This window comes from Phalacrocorax carbo, chromosome 18 (assembly GCF_963921805.1).
Source record: "Phalacrocorax carbo chromosome 18, bPhaCar2.1, whole genome shotgun sequence".
In the NCBI taxonomy this organism is placed as follows: domain Eukaryota; kingdom Metazoa; phylum Chordata; class Aves; order Suliformes; family Phalacrocoracidae; genus Phalacrocorax; species Phalacrocorax carbo.
This window is the reverse complement of record NC_087530.1, coordinates 5,734,415-5,757,045: the sequence shown is the minus strand read 5'-3', so window position 1 is coordinate 5,757,045 and position 22,631 is coordinate 5,734,415. Positions and strand designations below refer to the sequence as shown.

The 22,631-nt window shown below is 43.7% G+C and overlaps 1 protein-coding gene across 5 annotated transcripts in view; it reads right to left on the bottom strand.

The window, feature by feature from the left end:
- Positions 1-22,631, bottom strand: part of RAPGEF1 (Rap guanine nucleotide exchange factor 1) — a 90,110-nt gene that overhangs the window by 26,450 nt on the left and 41,029 nt on the right. For 4 of the 5 annotated variants that reach the window (XM_064468710.1, XM_064468709.1, XM_064468712.1 and 1 more), the window contains 7 exons: positions 21,108-21,264; positions 15,960-16,048; positions 15,421-15,573; positions 13,873-13,996; positions 12,372-12,555; positions 11,280-11,786; positions 4,640-4,842 (listed from right to left, as the gene is read on the bottom strand). In XM_064468710.1, the coding sequence (XP_064324780.1) occupies positions 4,640-4,842; positions 11,280-11,786; positions 12,372-12,555; positions 13,873-13,996; positions 15,421-15,573; positions 15,960-16,048; positions 21,108-21,264 (1,417 nt within the window). Of the gene's footprint in view, positions 1-1,973; positions 2,133-4,639; positions 4,843-11,279; positions 11,787-12,371; positions 12,556-13,872; positions 13,997-15,420; positions 15,574-15,959; positions 16,049-21,107; positions 21,265-22,631 lie in introns of all 5 variants that reach the window. The other variant, XM_064468713.1, reaches the window with a different exon arrangement.

Here is a 22,631-nt window from a genome sequence, read left to right as displayed (position 1 = left end):
CGAGAGGGGCTCTGGTCCTTCTTAGTGCTGAACTGCAGGGTGTCACCCTGGGAATGATCCAAACCTTGACAGCTGTTTCACATCTCTGTCTTATTAGGGATAGGGAAAATGGGATAAACCGTGGTTATGGTATTACATGGGTCAGCTATGATGCATGTAAGGACATTGGTATTTTGCAGCTCGGAGACAAAGAGACACTGTCATAGTGAAAAATCTCGTTTTTGCCTGTGAAAAAATAGACCAGATAAAGTCATGAGCAACTATGAGATTATCATAATTTAAAGGCATTAATGGATAAATCACCATTTTTAATTCATCTTACTTCCTTTGTGCATTTGACAGTGCACTGCCTAATTGTTCTCATTGTTCCTCATGCTCCAGCCATTTATTTTCCCCTCATCAAATCCTTACAAAAACAAGTAAGGATTTTTTTAATGATGTTTTAACATTTCATAAAATAATGTAGTCACAATAATGTAGTCCAAAGCAAGATGGGAACAGGCCAGAACAATTAAGTAGGTAGTAACCATTTAATCCAACCAGGACGCTTTTTTAAATGAAAGTGCCTACATATTTTTAGAGCATGATAGTATCATATTAATAGTCTCTCAGTTAAAACAAAAATAGTCAAGTGCTTTTACCTAGTCTTACAGTTCTGTTTTGCTTGCAAGGATCACTATCAAACAAGAGAGCTGTACAATCCAGAACTTTTGCATTACTTCAAATTTTAAAACTGTTTACCACAAATCTATGCGAGCACTAACCTTTCTGTACCTCAGCCCTTCATAGGTGCAGCAAAACTACGATACTGCTCTCTTTCACACAAGGGGAAGCCAGAAGCTCTAATTCATTGCTTGTGAAGTAGCACTACTTGTCAGGTACTTAAATACTTTCTTCTTCTTCAGACCAACAATTATCACTGATTTTTAGAGAATGAGTAAGTGTTGAGAAATTGGAAGACAGCAACGGCACAGTGGGAACATACCATTTTCAAACATTTAATATTAAACTAATTGAATACTTCTGAATTTTCTCAAGTCTTCTCTGATAATTTCTTCTCCAGAAAAAGTCTAATTTACTAAACATCCAGGTCACTGTTAAAAAATAGTCTATTCTCAGTTGTCATCACATGGCAATCAGAGCATAACTACATAGTTTTACATGCAAATGAGCCCCATACTGATGAGCTGGGGGAACCCCATAGTTAGATTTAATTTCATTATATTAACACTATGTTATTACTACCATTTAATTTAAGCAGCTGATCAGATTTAAGCAATGCTCTAAGACTATTCTTATTTAGATTTAAGTCATTCTCATCTCCTCCCGCTGCTCTCTCTTCAGACTGCTCACAAGTGCTGTAGGAGAGAAAACCCTGCTCATTTGTCAGCATATCATACAAGCTTACTGAGCTTGTTTGGGACCACGGAGACGTGAAGGGAAGCAGACAAGCAAATATTAGATGAAAGACCTGGTAGAGGCCATTTTCTAGAAAAATAAAATTAAGGAGCTGCAGTCACTGTTCCATATGTTTGCCTAAATCCATGTATTTTGGGGACAGCATCTTGTTATTTCTCCAAAGGCCAGACTCAGAGCAGCCTTTAATCGACTCATCCACATCGCTGACACTAAGCAATGGAACAAAAAGGCTTTGCAGCTCCAGTGTGCAGCCTGGGGAACATGTAGGTCAAAGGAGTGTGCCTGGGCACACAGGCCAGCTCCCCGTCGACAGCCCCTCACCAAAAATGTCAGTACTGACGTGCATATAAAGTAATGAACGCCACACCTCCCCTGCGCTTCATTTAGTAGGATTTGCACACAGTTTTTCTCACCTGGCTGATTACTACATGAGTTCAAAAGCCCTCAAAAGAACCTTCACCTTTACCTGCAACCGAGAGCATAAGTACAGAGTTTGCACACAAGCGTTTCACTGACACAAATACACACGTGTGTCAAAGCACAGAGCAACTCACCGAATGCACAGGAAAGGAGCTGTGCCGGTTGAGAAAGGAGTTAGAGACTGACATAGTGAGGCCCTGAGTGGCACCGGTGTCCTCGGGGGTGAAGGGCACTTTAGTTTGCTGGACACAGTAGGAGACAGAAGAGAAAGAAGAGGCAGCATAGGAGGCCTGCTGAAGAGGGGGAAGAAAGCAAGAGACAGAAGACACAAAGAAAGAGAGCACAGAAAAGGCTATGAATAAAGGATAAGAAAAGCTAACTGTAAAACAATGCATATAATGGCTTGCTAAACAAATAGCTATTCATACAGTTCATCAGAGCCAGACACACCAATATGCCTTTCTTGAGCTCAAGAGGCATGACAAAAATCACAGTTCAAATCTTCTTTGTCTCACAAATCCCTTAAAAATAAACTCATGCCTCCCCCTTCCAGTTCACCCATGGACAGCTGCCGCAGGGAGAGGCAAGCTGTTCCTTGCTGCCCCTTTCTCCCCATGGCATGGGGGGCAGGTGCCCAAAGGAGGAACTGGGCTGCTTAACAGCTACAAGCAAGAGCGACTCTTGCAGATTACTGTATTTCTGTGGCAACATGCAGACTGGGAACTTGGCCTTTCCAGTATGTGTGGGCCCTCACTGGTACTGCTGAGACACTTGATAACAGTGATGTCCAGCCATTTTTCAGTCCAATTCAGTCCAAATCCAAAATATATCATTTGCACAAGAGGGAGATATTACACTGTAAGTAACAAATGCTATTAAGGAATTTCTCCTAACTTCCACTGTAGTAAGGAGTGTGAGGGAGGCTAAGGTAGATCTAGGTTTTCTCAGCTCTGACTTATTGAATATAATGTACAACTCTTTCATAAATGAGACTTGAAGCTCACAAGAAAAGACTTCCTAATTATTATTTTATAGAGGAGTTCATCCAGCAAAACGTGCCTGCTGCTAGAGCAGCTGATGCCCACGTCATCTGCTGTTTCATAAACTCTCATGGCAGCAGGAGCAGAGGAACAAGTGTCTGGTGGCTTTTACTATGATTGTTGAATAAGCCATCGTCTGCTTGCACCACTTTCCCAACAGAGAGATGAAGGTAAGGGTGGGAGGCTGCACTTGAAGAAACATTTGCTTCAGGGGAGCTGCAAGCAACACCTTGAAGGTATCAGCTTGCAAGACTACAAGAATGGCTAGCAGACAAACCAGTGACAACTTGGCTGCCCAGATTATGATTAAAGGGCAGCACAGAAATGCTTTGCTTCAGCTGACAAATTCAGAATAGGAGCAGAATTTCCCTTCTGCACAATGGCTATAATAAATCTGTGCTTTATACGCCCTGTCTCATGACTGTGTTGACCAAGTCACCACTGGATATCACTGGAGTGTAGCCTCCCCTAGGAGGAGGTAGGCAAGGGACTACAAAGTACAAGTGACAGTGCAAGGATTAACACTGACAAGGGAACCACGGCTCTGGAGAACTGCCTGATCCTTCAGAGAGGAGTGCTATAGACTCTTCAGTGTCACTGCAAAGCAGATGGGACATGGGTGTTTAAGGTCTCATCCCCACAAAGCAATAAAACATAATACTCAGCTTAGCTTAGCTGAAAATGTTATTTTGTCTTTTCAGGACTCCTACCTGCATCACAGGAATGTAGTTATGCAAATTCCCAAATTAGAGTTCTCAGTTGTTTTTCCCATTTGATTAAAAAGTAACATCCTCTGTCAGTCAAACTTTAGCATAGATGACATGAAGAAGTATCGCAACAGTCGCCCTTATAATGGTAAGACCATGGCTCTGTTCCAACATTTCCTCCTGTTTTGTTAAAGCCATGGCCAATTTAAGTTAGCTACATCAGCACAAAAGATGCTTTTCTTTTTTAAAAATAGAGCAAGTCAGATAATTAATATAAACAAACCCCCTAAGGTTAGAGTTTAAAAAAAAAAAAAAAGACAAAAAAAGAGCCTTAAAAAGAAATAGGACAAAATCCCAGCTCCACTGAGGCTGGAAACAAAACTGCTGCTGCCATCACTGAGGCCAGGATTTCATCCCCCACCACTTGCTGTACTGTTAAACCCACCACCCAACACACATACACGTGTGGATGTGCCTTTTTGTGCTGGGAGTCTGGGAGGGCCAGCAGAACACTGAAGAACAGGTAAAATCCTGCATGGAGAAAACATGCACGAGTTAAATAATGGCTAACCAAAGTTCCGCGGCTCTGGCAAAGACTGAGCCATAAAAGCAGTTATTATGTTTAAATGGTTATTATTAGTGGCATCCTTGACAACTGTTTCAAAACAGCATTGGGAACAACAGTGCAGCAATCTCTTGAAAACCATGTTGCCCAGCATGTCAAACTCTTCAAAGCAGTTGTTGTTACACAAGCCTGTAGTCTGACATAGATTCAACCACGCCATGTAGAAGACTAATGTTTAATTTTTTGGGCATTTTAGGACTTTCAGAGCTTATGGGAACAGTCTGAACATGGGGTTAGAAAGGAGCTCTAAGTAGATGATGCAAAATGCCTAAAAACATGTTAACAAGATGACAAGAAGCGTGATGTGGTAACACCAATGAGACATCCTCGCACCACTGCAGCCTGTCAGGAACAGGAGTAGGAAGAATAGAGCTGCTCCTGGGAGGCTGGTGTGCCCTGCCAGGGAGGGCACTGCAGATGTCACTCACCAGCTGCCGCTGTTTCGGTGGGAGAGCAGGAGGAGGTGCCAGATCTTGAGAGGCGTCTAAGCTGGTAAAGGAGTCATTGAACCCATAGACTTCCATGAGGTGCTTGTTCTTCTGCTGGTAGATGTGCTCGTTCTGAGGGGTCTGGTAGAACATGGACGGCTGTGGCTCTGAGTAGTCTTCCACAAACTGCATATATGCCATCACTGCAAAAAAAGGTCACATCACTGCTCCTGGTCTGCATGCTGCAGCTGCAACAAGCAGGCATTCTCAAAATCAAGGACAAGTAAGGCCATGCCACTCTTAGTCAGGCTTTGCTGCAAACTGGGAGCAGCAAGGAATCCATGCCCTGTTCACAGGTAGCTTACAAAGTCACTTGCCACCCACCTCGCAGGAAAGGATGTGAATATCCCATCCTGCAAGCCAGCACACAACAAACAATCACAAACACATCTGACAACAGTTGAAGGAACCAGTGAGGTCTCCAAACAGCTACTTGAGAAGTCTGATTCACTGACTCTTAGCCCAGATCCCTTCCCCATGTAACCCATGGCAATTTTGAGAATATTCCTCAACAGCTAATGCCAAAGTCACCAACAAACCAGAATAACCTCAGTCTGCTTTCTAGGAGGCACAGATCACCTTGTACAAAGATGCAACCTTGACAATAAATCTGTAATAATTCTTGTGCCTATAATAAGTCTCTCAGCTGTAGTCAGCAAGGTTTCTAGAATGAGGAGGCTTACAGCTTTTCTCCATTCTAGCAAGCTGATAAAACCGTTATCAGAAAACACCTACCTGCAAGACTGGGTGTACCTCTTTATTATTGCGACTGCCAATGCTGGCACCTTTTAGAAGTGCCACTGACCATGCCTTCCTACCTCCTTAGCTCAAATCCAACACTCTCACTCCCATCAGTTTTTAAAGCATCTTATCATCTCCAATTCTTGAGTCCAACTGATCCAAAAGCTTTTCTGAGATGTGGTTCAATGGAAATATTAAATGGGATCAAATCTCATTCAGAGGACCTTTCCATCTGTAAAATATCCTTCCAAAGTCTATGAAAAAAATCATGCAGGTCTGCCTATGCAGCTGTGAGAGAGGTTTAGTTACAGCTGCAATATTTTAGTGTTGGAGGGGGAGAATGACACCTAGTGTCATAGAAAGACTACAAACCCCCAGATTTATTAAGGATCAGAAGTATACTTAATAAATGTAAAATAAATAAAGAACTCTTCTATATACCTGAGAACAGGAGCAATAGATGTATTTAAGTGTCATAAAAGGCCTAACCAAGGCCTTTTTGTAAACATGCTGTCATGTACAAGATACTCTGTGATCATTCCTCCCTTCTTCCTGATAAACAAGGAGTTGTCAGTTTTTGTAAATTTGGTCATTAGGTGGCAATTTTTCAGCTTCTGCTGGCATTTCAGTTGTACAGCTGAAATGAATGGATGACTTCAGTGAAAGCTATAAATACGACGACCACAGTGCAGTACTTGCACATCGTGAAGCTGGTTCCCACAGTAGGTGCAAGGCAAAGCCCTCTGTTCACCTGCCAATGCAGATCTACGGGCCAGCCTATTTCAAACAGGATGCAGCCGTGCAAATGTGTTGGCAGGAAGGAGTTGCTCTGCACCTGTCTTTCGCACCTTTTTTCAGATTTCCTCTAATATTTTAAACTCCATTCAGAAATGGAGCTAACACAGCTGCCCCCTTCCCACAGAATGATATCCCTCCTCCAAAAAGCAGAATAAAGGCGGGAGGTGGGGGGGAAGGTCGTGGCAATCAGAGCGCAGGAAACCTCAGCTGATGGATTTCAATCCCGACCGGTAACACCTGCTGTCCCCATCCTGTGACCCCACACAGTGCTGCCAGTGGACAACCTGTTCGTGTCCCACAGTACTGCCAGCCCCTGCACAGCTCTGCCAAGGCTGCTGAAATTCTGACCTCCAATACCCCCTGCTACCCAAGCCTTGCTCCTCTTCCTCCCCCAGCCACCCTCCTGCCTTCCCAGCACCCCTTCACAGATGTAAGGCACCACCCTTGCTGGCTCAGACCTCTCCTTTCTGAGGGGAGTGTGGCAGAGGTTTCAAACTGCACACACATGCATGTTGGTGTGTGTTTGTGCCCCCTCATCTGCTGGTGTCAGCGCTCATGTTAAAGCCAAGATCAAATTTGCTTGTGTACGTGAATTTCAGCCTAACAGTGAAAAGAAGCATGTTCTGGCAATATTTTCTCACTTGAAAGCATGGTAAAGAAGTCTCAGTGTGGAACATACAGAATTGCTAAAATACTGTTTTGAGTAGCAGTGATTCAGTTGACTATCGTACTCCTATTAATACCCGTGCCCTGAAAAACGCCTTGGCATCATACAGCAACTTTAAAGGATAAGATCTAAAGAAGGCTTATGAAAGATATTTCTCTAGCAGCAAAAATGAACTAAGGATCAAGACTCCTTGGAGAAGTGTAGAGGACAAGAGCTTGAGGGAAAAGAGCACATTTTGAGAGCTCATCAACTGAGGAGGACAAAAGCCAAGAAGTCAGGCTTGGCAGTCCTGGTATAATGCAGCTGACACTGCTAAATTCAGACCAACCCTTCACGTGGAGTTACCTACAGAAACAGTGCTTCACCGACCGTCCCGATCGGACGACAACACTCGGGATCGATAGCTGCGAGTTTCTGGGTTCAGCTGTCCATATGACACAAACTCGGGAAGTGTTGGCGAAAAAGGTATCACATTAGACACTTGCGTAAAATTAAATTACTGTAGTAAGACTGAATGCTGTTGAGAGCCTCAACTCAATCTGCAAGGGAATAATGAAGAGGTCTTTTATCTCAGCTCTTTATGAGGCTAATGCATCCCATTGCCATGGCAGCTCCCCTGCCTTGCTTGTTCCAACTAGTCCAGGGCGCGTGAGCATGTCTCTGCTTCTACCTTGTCTTCTCTGTTTTTGGGTGAAGTGAAAAACAGTTGGGATGGTGAAACACAAACCTGGCTCAGGAGTTTAATTTGCAGAGCGCAAATTAAAATGGGCATCATTAAAATGCTGCCAATCTTGAACAGGAGAGTACGGGAGCAGGATGACCCCTGAGACTGTCATTTGCAAAGGGTCTTCTCTCCCCACTCTCCCTCCATCCCTTCCCCTCTCTGCTGTGGTATTTAACAAGGCAGAAATTTAAAAAGCAGATGGGAAATTACATCACCAGCTCAGATAAGGCTGCACACCCTGCAGCGACTCTGTGCAGAGGGAGGGATGGGGACTGCAACCTCCACGGTGAACAGCCAGGGTGGAGTGACACAGTCTCAGGGCAGCACCCTGCGAGAGAAGGGAGGCGTGAGAGACAAACCTCTCCCATCCCAGTACCATGCCCAGCTTATGTCAGTTGTGATATTTGAAATAATAAAAAAATAAACCAATATCTCAGATTGAGGCTAGGAACACCTTCCCAGCAATCTGCTTACAATGCCTTGGCTGTCATTTCCAAATGAACTAAAGCTGCTCAGGGATTTCTAGCACACACCAGTTCTGCCCACATGGTAGAAGACACAGGCATCGCTCAGAGTGCACCCACAGCACCTGAGCTTGCTCACCGTGCAGCTGCTGGTCCTGGAAGCTGCAAGGAATTGCCAGAAGATGATCAGCAATAAGGTGCATCTGCAATATAGGTGAGGCATAGTAGCATCCGATGAGGAGGACTCTCTGAAGGTCTAACCCAACTCCTGGCACTGTGTCAGCAGTCTGTGTTACGACCGGCCCTGAACAAGCGCAACGGATTTGTGTACATGGGCAAGAGCCAAAATAATGGAAATTCTTAAGCTATACAGCACATCAACTCACTGGAGAAGTCAAGGTCAAATAAGCCAGTCTTTGCTGTCACCTCCGGGAGGAGAGCTGTTTTTCAAAGAGCTCGCATTATCCGCTGGCTAAGCCCAGGCTGCCCTCAGCATGGTTCCTGCAGCTAAATACCAGCTGCTTACAGGGCACCAGGCTGCATTTTGTTCCCACTGACAGGGAGGGAAACATGAATAAGTGCCTCTCTTCCAGTTTGCAAGCTGTCTGGGGGGAGGATCTTGTTATTTCTGACTCTGGGCTCTTCATGGCAGAAGCTGCTCTGTGTACAGCAGGAGCATGATGCTGGTGCTCAAGCAGAAGTCTGGAGTGATTTGCCCTTAGCACAGTAACATGTTCTCTTACAGCACAGTAAAACAACAATAATTCATGACAGACTAAAAGGCTTATCGCTACTCTGTTTAAATTATACAGAAGTCAACTCTTGGAGGTCCCTCTGAGCACAGCTCACAGCAATACACATGGTTAACCCTAGCAGGGTTTGCTGTACCCATGCATAAAAGACCATTAAAGTCTCTGCTGCAACATTTCCTGCCAGCTACCAGAAGATGACCCACAACAAAGGGACTACAACCAAGTCCCATCTGTGAGAGCTCTAGAACTTTTTACTAAATCCATGCATCTCCTCTGGATCCCAGGAGTGTGTTGGGGTTGTGGAAGCAGCACTGCCTCACATATGTGATTACACAAGAGTATCTACATACATCAGCCTGCAGGCAAAAAAATCCTGGGTGCGACCATACAGCCTGAGTAATGTTTTACTGCCCTTTTAATGTTGAAAATAAAAGTAAAACTAACAACCGCAGATCTGTGGTGTGATATACTGTGGAGTACAGGCAATCTAAAACAAGTTCTCAGTGTCACATGAATGCTATTAAAAAATCCGCAGCAGTCAGGTAACAGCCCAAATACTACTACAAGCTTTGGAGCAAGGACGCTTTATCAAACCATCAGAGCTGACAACACGTTAGATAACAGCTGCTACCTTTCCTAACAATGCAATCTGATCAATACTCCAGGAGCTTCTGATAGTGCCAGACAACAATTAACTGTTCTAACATCAAACAAAATTCACAAAGGCAGCCTTGGTATTGAGGTTAGAAGTGTGCATGGTCAATAACAGAGATAGCATTTTGAAGTTGTTTTTAAGTAACTCCTTGACATATCATACGATAACAGAAAACAAAGGTCTCCATTTCAACTGTCAAATTGCCTCTTACCCAAGATTCACGCAGGCGTCTCCCGCTACTAAAGCTGCCTACGTGTACAGAGATGCATTTCCCTGCATCCATCCCTCTCTGCATGGTGTAAAACCACGTGGACCCAGCCCTTGTTACTAATATGCAGAACCCACAAGGACGTGATCCTACAGTAAGTAGCCTCTGTATCACACCCCCTTGCAGCTGGTACTGCAGGCGAGTATTTTGAACAGCAGGAGCCATAACAAAACAACTCTGGCTATGCCCTGTGCCAGCATTTATTTCCTTTCTGATTTCTACAGACAAACCTCTCGCTCCTTTTTAGCTGCTTTCAGTATCTTTTAACTGCCCATTTACCAGAGTGAGACAAAAGTGATTTCCTAAGTATGGGGACACTGAACTACAGGACCCTCACTTTCACATGGGTCAAGTTTTGTGGTCTGATTAAAATCCCAGAGGGTTACAAATGTGGACTGGTCACTTAGGGATAATGGAAATGCTCTTAGCCAACATATTTTTTTTTAAAAAGTGACTGGCACAGAAAACTATCATAGCAACAGACAAAATACTGACCCTGCCACATGACACACCGATCTCACTTCCACCTTATTCTCAGCAAAAAGACTATAAACTGCAGAAATTAGTCAGAAGGCCAACTCAGCACTTTCAAATCAGCTATTTACTTGGGCTGCCAGCCATACAATGTAAAGCTGTTGATCCAGATCTTGTATATGCTACCTCCCCATGCAATGTACAGCTGCAAAGCAAGCCAGTGACAAGTAAACTAACATCTGCTGGATCTCACTATGTAGCCCACAGCCTTCCTTGGCAGATCAGTATGGCTGCTTTTTTGGCAAGAGCTTTCACATGTCTTCAAGCCATGAACATTAAGGAAATCAGAATAAGGTCATGAGCTTGAGTCGCAGTCAGTACTGGTGTGCCAGGAGTCTGGCTGGGGATGGCGAGCCTTCGCATTTAGAGGTTGCTCATTTTAACGATGTGGGAAATTCTTAGGCGTCCAAAGGAAATGAGATCCCATAGCAAAACAGCAGTACTGGACACTAGGTTAATAGTGTTGTCTTGCACAGCTATGTGGGTGACTATGTTCCTATTGCCAAATAACTGCTCTGGCAATGCTTGGTTTTGGACAGAAGAGCAGCCCTTTCTCCGAGCTCTTGGAGAGTACCCAATTCTTTTCTGCAGTGAGAAAACATTTATAAAATGGGGACGGGGGAAGGAATGGACAAAAAAAGGGAGGATAATCCAGGAAGATCCGCAAGGCAGAGTGCCTCAAAGATTTGCACTCAGGTAAGCAAAGAAGTAAAATGGTCTCACTATAGTAATGAAGATGCTGCGTGATGCCAGCTCCCCTGGGCCTGGATCATTCCTGGCTCCAAGAGTCACTTGCTGCCCACCAAAGGACTGACACTTCCCTCCCATGCTTCTGACGCTGATTGATTTTGACACTCAGCCTCACGTAAGCAAGGGCATTACCTTGGGGTGACCATTATTTAGTGGTCATCAGAAGTACTACAACTGCAAGGAAAGGGAAAGGTAAAACTAAAACCCAAACATGAGAACTTGCTTACTGTTTTTGTTTTTCTTCTCTGGTAGAGGTGGTGGCTTCTCTGGGTCACTGTTAGAATCTGGAGCAGCAAAGTCAGCAATGAATTCAACTGGTGCTGAAGAGTTTCCTTGCTGGAAAGGCAAAACAGCAGCAAATGGCGCGAAGGGTACAGATGCTGCATTCTTCACGTCATCCTCTGAGATGTTATCGTATTGGGAAGGGTGCCTCTCATAGGACACCCTGCAGCCTGAGTTATCTGAAGTCTGAGAGGCTGCGCTCCTCCTCTTCTTTTCTGGTAAAGCTGGAGGAGTCTCTGTTGGCTGCGCTGCTCCTGAGAGGCTGCAGAATTCCAGTGGAGGAGAGCTGCCCTGCGGGAGCTGGAAAGCATGTCCATGGAAAGGGGAGCCAGACTCACCCAAGGACTCTGGCAATGGGCTGAGGATACCTGGCACCTGCTGAGGTATCTGATCAGCGTTGGAAAGGTCCTGCTGCAGGAATTCATAGTCCGGATCATAGTGATCTGATTGATCTGGTTAAACAGAGGGGACAGGAGAATGATGCATTAGTTTCTCTCTTTTACTGTTTAGCCCTTCTCAATTCTGCCCCTCCCACTCCATCAGTTAATCAGTTCATTTAATCAGAGTGGTACTTCCTTGCAGCAGAGACCATCTTGCTACACCTTCTGTAATGTCCAATCTTAATAAAACCCTTATTTCTTTACACTAGCAAACATATAACAAAAATTCAATAGGTAGATTATTGCAGATATTATGTTTCATATTTATATTTTTATTTTTATTTTCTCTCCTAGTACACAGAAGCAACATCACTTTAGTCTAGCAGGACTGTCATTTCCTATTGATGCCTGCAGACAAGGCTGAAATCCACAAAACATTCCACTGGAGAGCTGAGTTGAGTTTGAACACAATCATCTATAGCTAGGGAAACACATTCCCCTGGGCTTTTTCCTATCCAAGAGAATATATTTCTGCATAGAACTGCCTGGCAGCAACTGCAAGATGACAGTTGCAAGCACGATCCTTTACTTCTGCGTCACATCCCGAATGAGAGTGGTGGGGGCTCCTCCGGCAGCCCTGGACGAGCTGCCACTTACCTAACGTTTCACAGCTTGTGTTGCGGGAGCACTGGCCACTGTCGCGGTCCAGAGAGGAGAGCTGTTCGTCAGACTTGCTGAGTTTGCCGATGCTGCTGCATGGCGAGAGGCGAGGAGATTCCCCCCCATAGGAGTGGCTTCCGCCCGACAACCTTCTCTGGGCATAGCAGTCAACATCAAAATCCTTAAGCAAAAAAATCAGAATCACTGTCATTCTTGGCAGCTCGCTAGCAATAAGATGCAGCTCAAGGAACAAACACCTCACAGCTGCGTTAAGAACACCAGAAGGGGAGAGGATCAGCACTGCTAGCCCTCTCTCGTCAGACAAGCTTGTCAGGACCACAGAAAACCTCTGATTTGGTAAAGGGCCCGCACCAGGGAGCTCGGTGTGCTCACACTCCCAGGCAGGGCATGCTGTGACCCATAGGGGACTTCACAAGATGCTGAGAAGATGACCAAGCTCCTCACTGCTACACACATCTGATGACCGCCTGCCGAGACACTGACACTAGGTAACCAGACTGCAAGATTTCTCACTAAATAACTGGGGCTTTAGCAAATATTTGGCTAGCTTAGGTGCATGCAAGGGAAAATAAGCTATAGTGAGATACAACTTTCTGTGCCTATGACTACATTTCTATTTCAGAAATTACCTCAAGCTTATCAACCTGCAAGTGAACTCCTCAAGTTATCCCTGCTCCTGCAAAGCAAGCTAAGTGTGATTGTACTAGTGACCGAAGAACCACCACAGCTTTATCTGGGTCAGCCAAATGACTGCAGAGGCTCCCTAAGCCAGAGCTGACGCTTTGGGGATGAGGACAATATTTCATTTTGGTGCAATTTAACGCGATTCAGGTGCTCACTGCTGAGTTAGTAAGTTCCTGAATGTGTAAAGCAAATCCAGACATTTACAACCTCATAAACCCCAGACTAGCACAAGCGATGGAATATGATTAACACACACAGTCCCAAGTTTTCCATTTTTCTACTAGAAAATTTACAAATTTCCCCAAAGCACCAGAAGTGGTCAGCTCTCTGACCACTCAAACTACTTGCTCAAACTACTCCTTGGGTTAAAAGATGTTTTAAATAGGGACTGGATGAAGACAGACTTCTGATCTCCATATGCCACATGCTCCCTGGGCCCATAAGTAAATCATGGTGAGATCTCAGTAAGTTCAGCCCGCCGCTCTGCACCCCGATCTATTCAACACGGCAACACTCAGCCACTCACATCTTCGCACTCTGCTACAGCTCAAGGCAACAAAGTTTGTAGCAATTTGTTAATTAAATCCAACCACACTGTAAAAAAAATTAAGCTGTTCACATTATTTATTGTACTGGTGTTCCTGCCACTAAAACTCCCGCTCCAGAGCTCTCCTGTGCAGGGACAAGCAGAGGCGTGCAGGGAACTGCACGGCTGCAGGTCACAGCATTTTGAGCTTTTGCTACAGTTCACAGCATGTTTCCCTTGGCTTTCACAAAGGGGTTACACCATTACCTGTCTGTTGATTCCAACAGGTAAACTGGACCCACTGGTGGCTCGACTCATGGGGGCCACAACTGCCACTCTGGTTGGGGAAGGTGCCGACTGCCGTTTTTTGGGGGGCAATGCTGGTGGAGGGCTGCAAGACAAAACAGGCATTGATGCCTCCATTACTCTTCCAGCAAAAAGACTTTTATAGGCTTCACAAGCTTGTTTTCCAGAAAGTCTTTGACTCGCCAGGCTCAAAGATCACAGGTTCTTGTCCAAAGCTGGCCAGGAGCTATTCAGCAAAGTGTATCCACTAACAAATAACAATTTAAGATTACTCTCCCAGGTAAGGTCCTGTTCAGTGACTTATTTTTTAAGGTTGGAAAGAGTTGGTATTTCTCAAACAAAAACAATTGCTGTTTTAAAAATTATTTTTAATGGAGCTAATTAGCATGGTAATTCTTTCTTAATAAAAGCGGTGAAAATCCAGATCAAATGTTTTCGTTGACCCAAATACTGTTTGCACTCACAGAAGTCTCTCCTCAAACCTTCCAGGTTTGAAAACTATTCAAAGTTTCAAAAATTTACAGACACAAAATTTCTATTTCTGCCCTTTTACTCTTCCTGGTGAACTTCAGGGAACAAGAGAGTCAGCGCTGGTTGCTCTCACCATGTATACTGTGAGGGCCCATGTCTTGGCATGAATCTGTTTCAGATACACATATCAGCAGTAACTACTGAGATTTTAACCACTGTACTTCTAGTTTTTGCTTCTGATGACACATAATTCTGGTAATCGTCACGACTGCGAGGTTCCGAAGAGCACACGTGTTCTGTTCCTGGAACATACCAGGGCATTTTTATACAACTCATGAGAATTCATAAAATACACAGAAATGTGATTCTTTTTGCCAGCCACAGCCCTCGGCTGTGCATTTTTAAATTAGCACGACATGTATTTTTCACACCATCCATTAGCACCAGAACTAGGTAACAACATCATACACACAGACCAAAAACCTGTAAATTGGGGGTTTTCTCTTCCTTCTCAAAATAGAACATAGACACTTTCATGTGGTTACTCGTAGAACATGGTAAGAACAACCACGTAAATGATTTTTCACGCACTATTGGCTCCTTTCACTCTTAAGCTGATCAGAAATGCAGAACAACCTGGATGTGCAGGACAGATTGGTAACTGCCAGCTGAGGCTAACAGAACGTTCCCCGTTGGATACAGCAGCACAAGACACTGCTGTACAATGTGCTATTCACATAGTTTTAAATAAGGTTCTTAGGCATTTATGTGATGCCTCTCATGCATGGATCTCTATTCTCACATAAAAAGATGTGAGAACACAGATGATGAAGGGTATTGCTCAAAACAAGACAGAGAGAAGACAAAGTCATAAACAGATTCCAGCAGCAGGGAAGAATTACTCTGGAGGACTGGAAATTCAGAGGCATCACTAACCCTCCTCATGACCTTTTGTGCACATTTTGCAAGATTGTTTAAAAAACAAGTAGCTGGTAAGAGCCACTGGTATTCTTCAGTCAGATGGTTGGCCAGTATTACCTGTTTTCTGCCACACGAATGCTAGGCAGAGGGGGTTTAGGAGGTGCAACTTCTTCATCCATGGAGTCAGTCAGTAGCTCGTTGGATTGGGTCATATTGGTTGTTTTGTTGAGGATCTCCATTTCTCGGTCTGTAAGGGGAAGTTCTGATGGGCTGCAACACGCGAAATACAGATTGTAGATGATAAAACACAGTTGGAATGCAGCATGCTAACAGATTAATACAGATTTTAAATCATATGCAATATGAGAGGCACCTACAGCAGAAGGCAGAATTTGCATCTGCAGGTGGAATTCCGCGTATATGCAGAATATGCGTGTGTCATGGCCAAGCAGTGTTTCATTGCCAGATTTGGTACCTTCCCTATCATAGCACATTGTTCTCTAAGTGGTCCCACTGCAAGGGATGAGGCTGCATAAAGAACACTACGCTACCCTCTGTGAAAAATAACGGAATGCTTTAATTCAACTATTAGTAGCCAGAAATTTTCCCTTCTATAGTAGTCCTGCACACAGAAGAAATCCTTGCCAGCGACCCACCTGTCAGATTTACATGCTGGTAAACTGGCTTTAACTGGGCTTGTGGGAGAGGGATGCTCCTGCTTTTCAATTGTGAGTCTGACCAGCTCCTGGTGGAAGGAGAGGAGAGAAGAAAGAGATGACAATCATTATTTGCTGAATGCTGCGCTCAAACATCCTAGGGCAGAAAGGGATGCTACTGCAGTGAACTCTTGGTTACCCAGGTTATGGATTAACCATGGCATGGACACAGAGAGAGCTGAGCTGGCTGGAAGTCTGGTACAGAGCTGTACAAACAATGCAGCACTGCTTCTAAGGAGCAGCCTGCACCCAGCAGTAGTTTAGCTATATTTGAGTTAAGTTCATAAACCCTGGCCATTTGGGGATTCTGCACAAACCCACATGTGTCTTTGCTGTGCTTCCTCCTTCCTCTGTTGTCACAAATGTGTTCCAGTCCCCACAACTCCCTAGATAATGGCGCATTGACTTTACATACATAAATATAAGTACATAGAAGTTTTACACAGAGGAGTACCTTACCTAGCCAGTAAAATAATTAAATAATTGCTTTATATTTTATAAACAAGTATGCATTTGTTTCAGAAAGCAAGTTTTCTGTAAGACGCCCAACAACAAATTAAATAGCTAACACCTTTATTAAAAGGCCTGCTTCCCCTGAAGCCATCTTTTAACATGTTAGCAATGGAAGTCTTAATCATTCAAAGAACTACCGTAGTCTATCTGTTATAGGCAGATAAGGCTCTGGATAAAGAGATAAGGACACGATAATCCTGAACTACAAGTCTGCCAGCAGTCAAAACAACTATCATTCACGCCAGAAAGATGGAGAGAACATTTTATGGATGTCTGAGGCCAACAAATAGATCTACTGCTCACAGATACAAACACATGCCCTCTTACCGGCAGGCTGGAAACCTGGCACTGCTTCCTGACATTATCGGCTTCCCATCATATTATGCAAAGGAAACTCTATGGGATCAATTTTTGAATTTGTTTTAAAGCAGCCTGAAGTAGTGTCATCATTCCAATATTATCTTCACATCCCTGTCTGTTGAGCTTGGAAAAAACTGTCATTTCTCTCTCAATGCAGTAAGGGCAACTGGAATGTCGTTATCATCCTTCCTTCTGAGGAAGATAAATATCCTAGTTTTCATATTTTTATATAAGCCTGTATTTAAAGCTGAACTTCTATAGGTCAACACTGGAACAGAAGAGGAATAAAGCGCTGCGTTGGATGTGCAAAGGACAGCAAAAACAGTCCAAGTGTCCACCACTGCTGATACTGGTTTTGATGGTCTACTTACATTCTTGGTGTGAGCTCCTGCTCAAAAATAATTCATACTGTGTCAACCAAAACCACAACAAAACAGTCAGCTTTCCAGTTGTCCTGGAAAATCCCACACATGGGGAAGGAAGAGAGAGCACAAAAAGGGCACATGCAGATGCCCATAGGGGCTAATGCTATGAAGATGTTCCTTCTCTGGGACAGCCAAGAGCTCTGGCAAGGAACAGCGTGTTCTGAGACGTGCCCTGATGAGAAAGAGCACAGCACAAAGTCGACCACAGCCGCCCAGCCTGGCCCGCTCCCACCTCCAAGGAAGGCCATCTCCCCCAGCAGGGAAATACTCTGCAACAAGGAGCAACAGACCGACAGCGCTTTTGACAATCTATCAGCTCCACTGTGGTAATATATACGACACAGCATATAGAAAGGTAAAATAATTGAGGCCCTTCAATCACAGAAGAACTATGGTCATAACATGGACACTGAAATGACCCCAGGCTCTCTGCTGAGTGTCCCCAGTTACTCAACAGAAACTATTTTTCAGAAATGTACTTTCCTCTGTTTCATCATCTCTTTCAAGCTGAAAAGTCTTTAACTTGCTATTCCTTTTAGATTTTAGAAATTCCCCTATAAAGTACAGAACAGCTGTAGGACCTGGAAGCCTACAAACCCCGAACAAGGCTTTTCTGTAAATCAGACAATTTGGAAATCACGTAGTGACACCATTTGACTCTTCTGGCTGCAGTGGGCACCATGCTCCAAGTCACCGTCGGAGCGAGTGGTGACACAACTGATTGCCACCTCCCTGCTCTCTGGACAAACTTCCCCTGCTGAAGAGGTTTCTAGAGACTTCCATGCACTTCAACGGACTCAGCGTCAGACCTCGTGGGGCTATCGGGTACTCACCAGCAAGAACAGTGACTCCACACAATGCAGAAGAGCACAATAAGGGAAATAAAATGTATGGGGTTTCAAATCAAAAGCCAAAATACTCCTTAAACATCCCCCTGAAAAGGCTACAGAAGGGAAAAATGTAACATCTCCTTTACCTCACCTTTATTCACCACGTTTAACACCTTAAATCAAACCAAGGCCAGGTTTGCAGACTGCGGCGGTGGCAGCTGTGCCCCAGCAGCGCTGATGGGCCCCTGACACTCGGGGCTGAAGCGCTCAGTTTTTCTATTTTGCCAGCCATAATGGGCACACGCTTGTCCACCATATAGGAGTGCAGGTTATAACGGGAGAAAAAGAATCCAATTTGGCTCAAAAGTATCTTTAGAATGATTCAAACCATTGCTGCTGTAAAAAAAAAACCAAAAACAAAGCAACAAAAACACCTCCTACCAGGGACACCAAGACAACATATAATTGACAATACATGAGAGGATCCCTTTTTCCTCGCAAATTCAGCCAATACCAACCAATTCCCTGGACCCTGACTTTTTCTCCTCTCTAATAACCCTAAAATGAGAACTAGCGTTTGAAAATAAAGCCAAGATCTTCAGCGTACATGCAGAGGTAATCAGCACACAACCAAGCCAGATGCACATTATGCTATTCCTTATCAGCAAGAAAAGAGATTCCTGCAGCAATAATTAGAGATAATTAAAGCCTCTCTACAAACTTATGCTACTTCAGCAAGCAGGAAATTCCAAAATGAGATGGATTTTTAAGAAGTTACATAATCAAAACAAGGATTTTTTTTCCTTTTTGTGTATGCCTAGCAAGGCACTAAAACCTGAGATCAAACCAGCAAGTAACACAGTGAACAAGCGACTCCTTTGTGCTTCAATTCTGAAAACGAAGAGGGAAGTAAGCACTGAAATGTGGAAGTGGATCTTGTGTGATCTGCCAGAAAAACAAAAAAGGCTCTCCACAGCAGAGAAGTGTCCAACTTCTCAGTTCTGCTTCCAGATCTGAAAGCTGGCTTGGCCCTTCTAAAATAAACCTTGTTCCTCGCTATGCAGCAGGAGATGAGTGCACACTGCTTCCAAATGCTGACCTGTTGATGGGCAGGCACATTCGCATCCACCCAGACAGCCACACATCTGCTCTAACCATGCTCCAAGCTGACCAGACATAAGCCAGCTCCAACTGGAAGGCCAAAATAACTTTTAGTCTAACAACAAAGCAGAGACTGATATAGCCATGCCGCTCAGTGGGGCTTAATAGCTCAGGCTTAGCACTGTATGGACATGCCTGCAACGCTCCCAGCCTAGGCTGGCTCGCAGCGCAGGCAGAGCAGGCATCCGAGACCTTCCACCCACCCGCACAGGCACGCTACTTTGGCTGGAAGGCAACAGGTACCGGGGGTTTAAATATTGCTTGAAGTGAAAGGACAGTGGGTGTCCAAGTCTCATGCAATGCGACTACACGACTCTATCCTGGACCCGGTGATAACACAGCCCTCCACAGGATTGTGCAGATTCATTAAGTGATAACAGAATGAACTGTCTCGCTATTTGCTGGGGTATTACAGTTCAGATACCAAGCGCAGATTTTCACATACTGCAAATTGCTGCTGAATTCCAACACTAACAGCAGCTGAGACTTTACACTAAACTACTTCTCCATCCTGCTGTGCAAATTTAAGATTGGCTTTACTTTTCAAATCTGGAGGTTAAAGGGCACATTGTACAAAATAATCCTGGAAAAGTCTGTCTTCTTTAGGTGATGGGAATGTTCTGTTTCAAAGATATTTGTTTAAAAGGCTTGATAAGTAATAGTAGATTTTAGTATCTGTGTTTGAGCAACATTCAAGAGAGATTCAGATCATGCAAACACCATACCAAGACTCCTGAAAATGTGATGGCCAAAACTTGACAGATCCACTTCACTTCTACATTCAGCTCCAGTTAATAAAAACTGAGTACAGTGACAGATGCCTGTTCCTGATACACTAATCCAGGTGAAACACCTGCTGCAGTTCTTAAAACTCTACCCCAACTTTCCTTCTGTACTTGATCTAAATATTCCCCTTTATATTCAGCCTTGCTGTTGAAAGAGGCTGAACTTCCTCTACAGTTTGCAAAATAAGGTTCCCAGGAGATAGGATGGTCTCTCTGCTGGTGCCCTGAGCCCAGGTCAAGCAAACTTTTAACTGCAGGGCTAGGACAGCTGAGCGAACAGCTTCCGCAGCCATTGGCCCAGAGACAAGCCTGGGAAACAGAAATAATGGGTGCCAAAAGCTTACTGGGAAGTAGAAGGAAAGCCAACAGCTTTCCCTGGGTGGGGCAGGGAGGGAATGCTATAAGCAGGTCTCACAAAGGATACAAAGGTTTCTGTTAAACGTCTCCATTAGTTATGTAAAACTAATCTCCAGAAAACTGAGCTTAGCTCATCACCTGTTCCACACCCTAATCCGGCTGCTGAAAGCGATGATGTATTACTGACGAATGCCTTGAAATTTATGTTAAAAGATGGAGCTGGAGTCTTTGATTCTCTGTGGGCATTGACAGGAAGCATTTCCATTATATTTTGCCTAGACAGAAAATATGCAAACTCTGCCTTGTAATCGGCATGGGAGACTGGGAGACTGGGGATGAATTGCTGAAAATTTAATACTATGCTCAATAAAGATTTATTGTTTCTTCTAATTCATCCAAATGCCAGGGTGGCATTTCAGAAGTGCACCCTAACAGCCTAACACCCTAACATTTGTGCTAGTCTTTAACCAGCGCACCGAGCCGGATCATTTCATCGTTTCACTTGTGGAGCAGTTGATTTAAGAAGTAGTTTACTGAAAGCAAGAATAGGATCTTTGTATTTTACCTGTACTTAAAAACATCTTTCAACTAGATCTCTTCTAAAATACATTATTATATAGTTTATATCATATAATTTACAGTATTTGTCTCATGTACCTTGACTCCATCCAGAACAGCTTTTATGACATCCTTCACTGTTGTCACCATCTCCTTGTCTTCTGAATTCACACCTTCCAGCATCACTTGATCAGACCAGCGAATTAGATTGGCCAGGCTCTGGTACACACGGCTGTAGCAGGACGAGATGGCAGAACTGGACAGCAGAGGAGGAAACAGTTGAGAAAAAAGAACAACATGAAATTATGAAGCTACTATAAAATGTTATGAGAGTTCTTGATTTAAAGTGCATTTCACACTGTTAAAAATGTGGTTGTTCTCCTTTTCTCTCTGACATTCATAATTTGTGTTTAGCAGGTGACAAAGCCCAGGTTTGTCCTCCGCTGCAGTTGCTCTCCTGTTCTCCAGCACCAAATGGGACGACAGTATGAGGGTGCAAACAGTCAACAGTTCATCCTCAGTTAACAGAATGAATTATCTGGGCTGCAGGTTAACACAGCAATGCTAAGAAGAACATGCTTTCCATTTTAATTTACGGCTCCATCCTATGCCTTAACTTCAAAGGTAAATATTTAAGTCCTGTGTTTAAGTTTATTTCAGTTTTATGTATACTTTCCTGCTTCCTTATTAACTCTCCCAAAAAATGCCCTGGATAATTGAGAGCTGACTGTATTCATTCCTTTACAAGTCATTTCCTCACTGTTTATAATGCCTGAAAACATGCAAGTAAAACCTGCTTCTTTACAGAAATTGAACTGAATGAATTTCAGGTTTGGAATAGGAAGGATGTTGCTTTGTTTTGTTTTTAATGAGAAACAGAATTGAAGCTATTGTTCTGAAGGGGGAAAAAAAGAATTTTGGAAGGATGACAACTCTAAATAAAAGTTAACTGTAACAACAGCGCTCACAGGCATTTTCCTGGCCATTCTGAAAACACTTCATTACTAAACAAGGTGTGTTAACAGTACTGCTGATGGCAATGCTTCAACAATTCTTTGTAAAGTTAAATCAATTTCAAACTGCATCAAAACCATAAACAGATAAGAGAAGGTGTAATCTTGCAATTGTTACTGATACGAGTGTTCCAAATCTCCCCGTTTCTCTTTGGTATCCATTTTACACTGGCTTAACTCTAGTAATTTCATTATCTGAGAGAAGAGAATCAAGCCTGCAAGCTTCAATGAGATTATTTAAGTGAATGAAGTTTGCAGGACTGGGGAAAGAACTATTGTTAAGTGACAACCAGGGGGATACAAACAACAGCAAGTACGTTTTGTTTGGCTGGGTTGTTTTTTTGTTTTTTTGTTTTTTTTTTTGAAAGCATGCTGCTTGCCATTTGTTCTAATTTCAAATGAAATTAGCTTGGTAGGAGATATTTCCTAAATAGGGCCCTCCCTGTCTCTTTCTCAAGCTTTGATTTCTTCGCCATTAATCTTCAGTCTGCTTCCTTCTAAGGAGGCGGTAATTGAAAGCCCATTTTGTCCTAGATTTAATTACTTTTTTCCTTGATGCAAATGCTTCCCCTAAAGCAAAAAGAAGTCCAACAATAATTGTAGGGCTTTC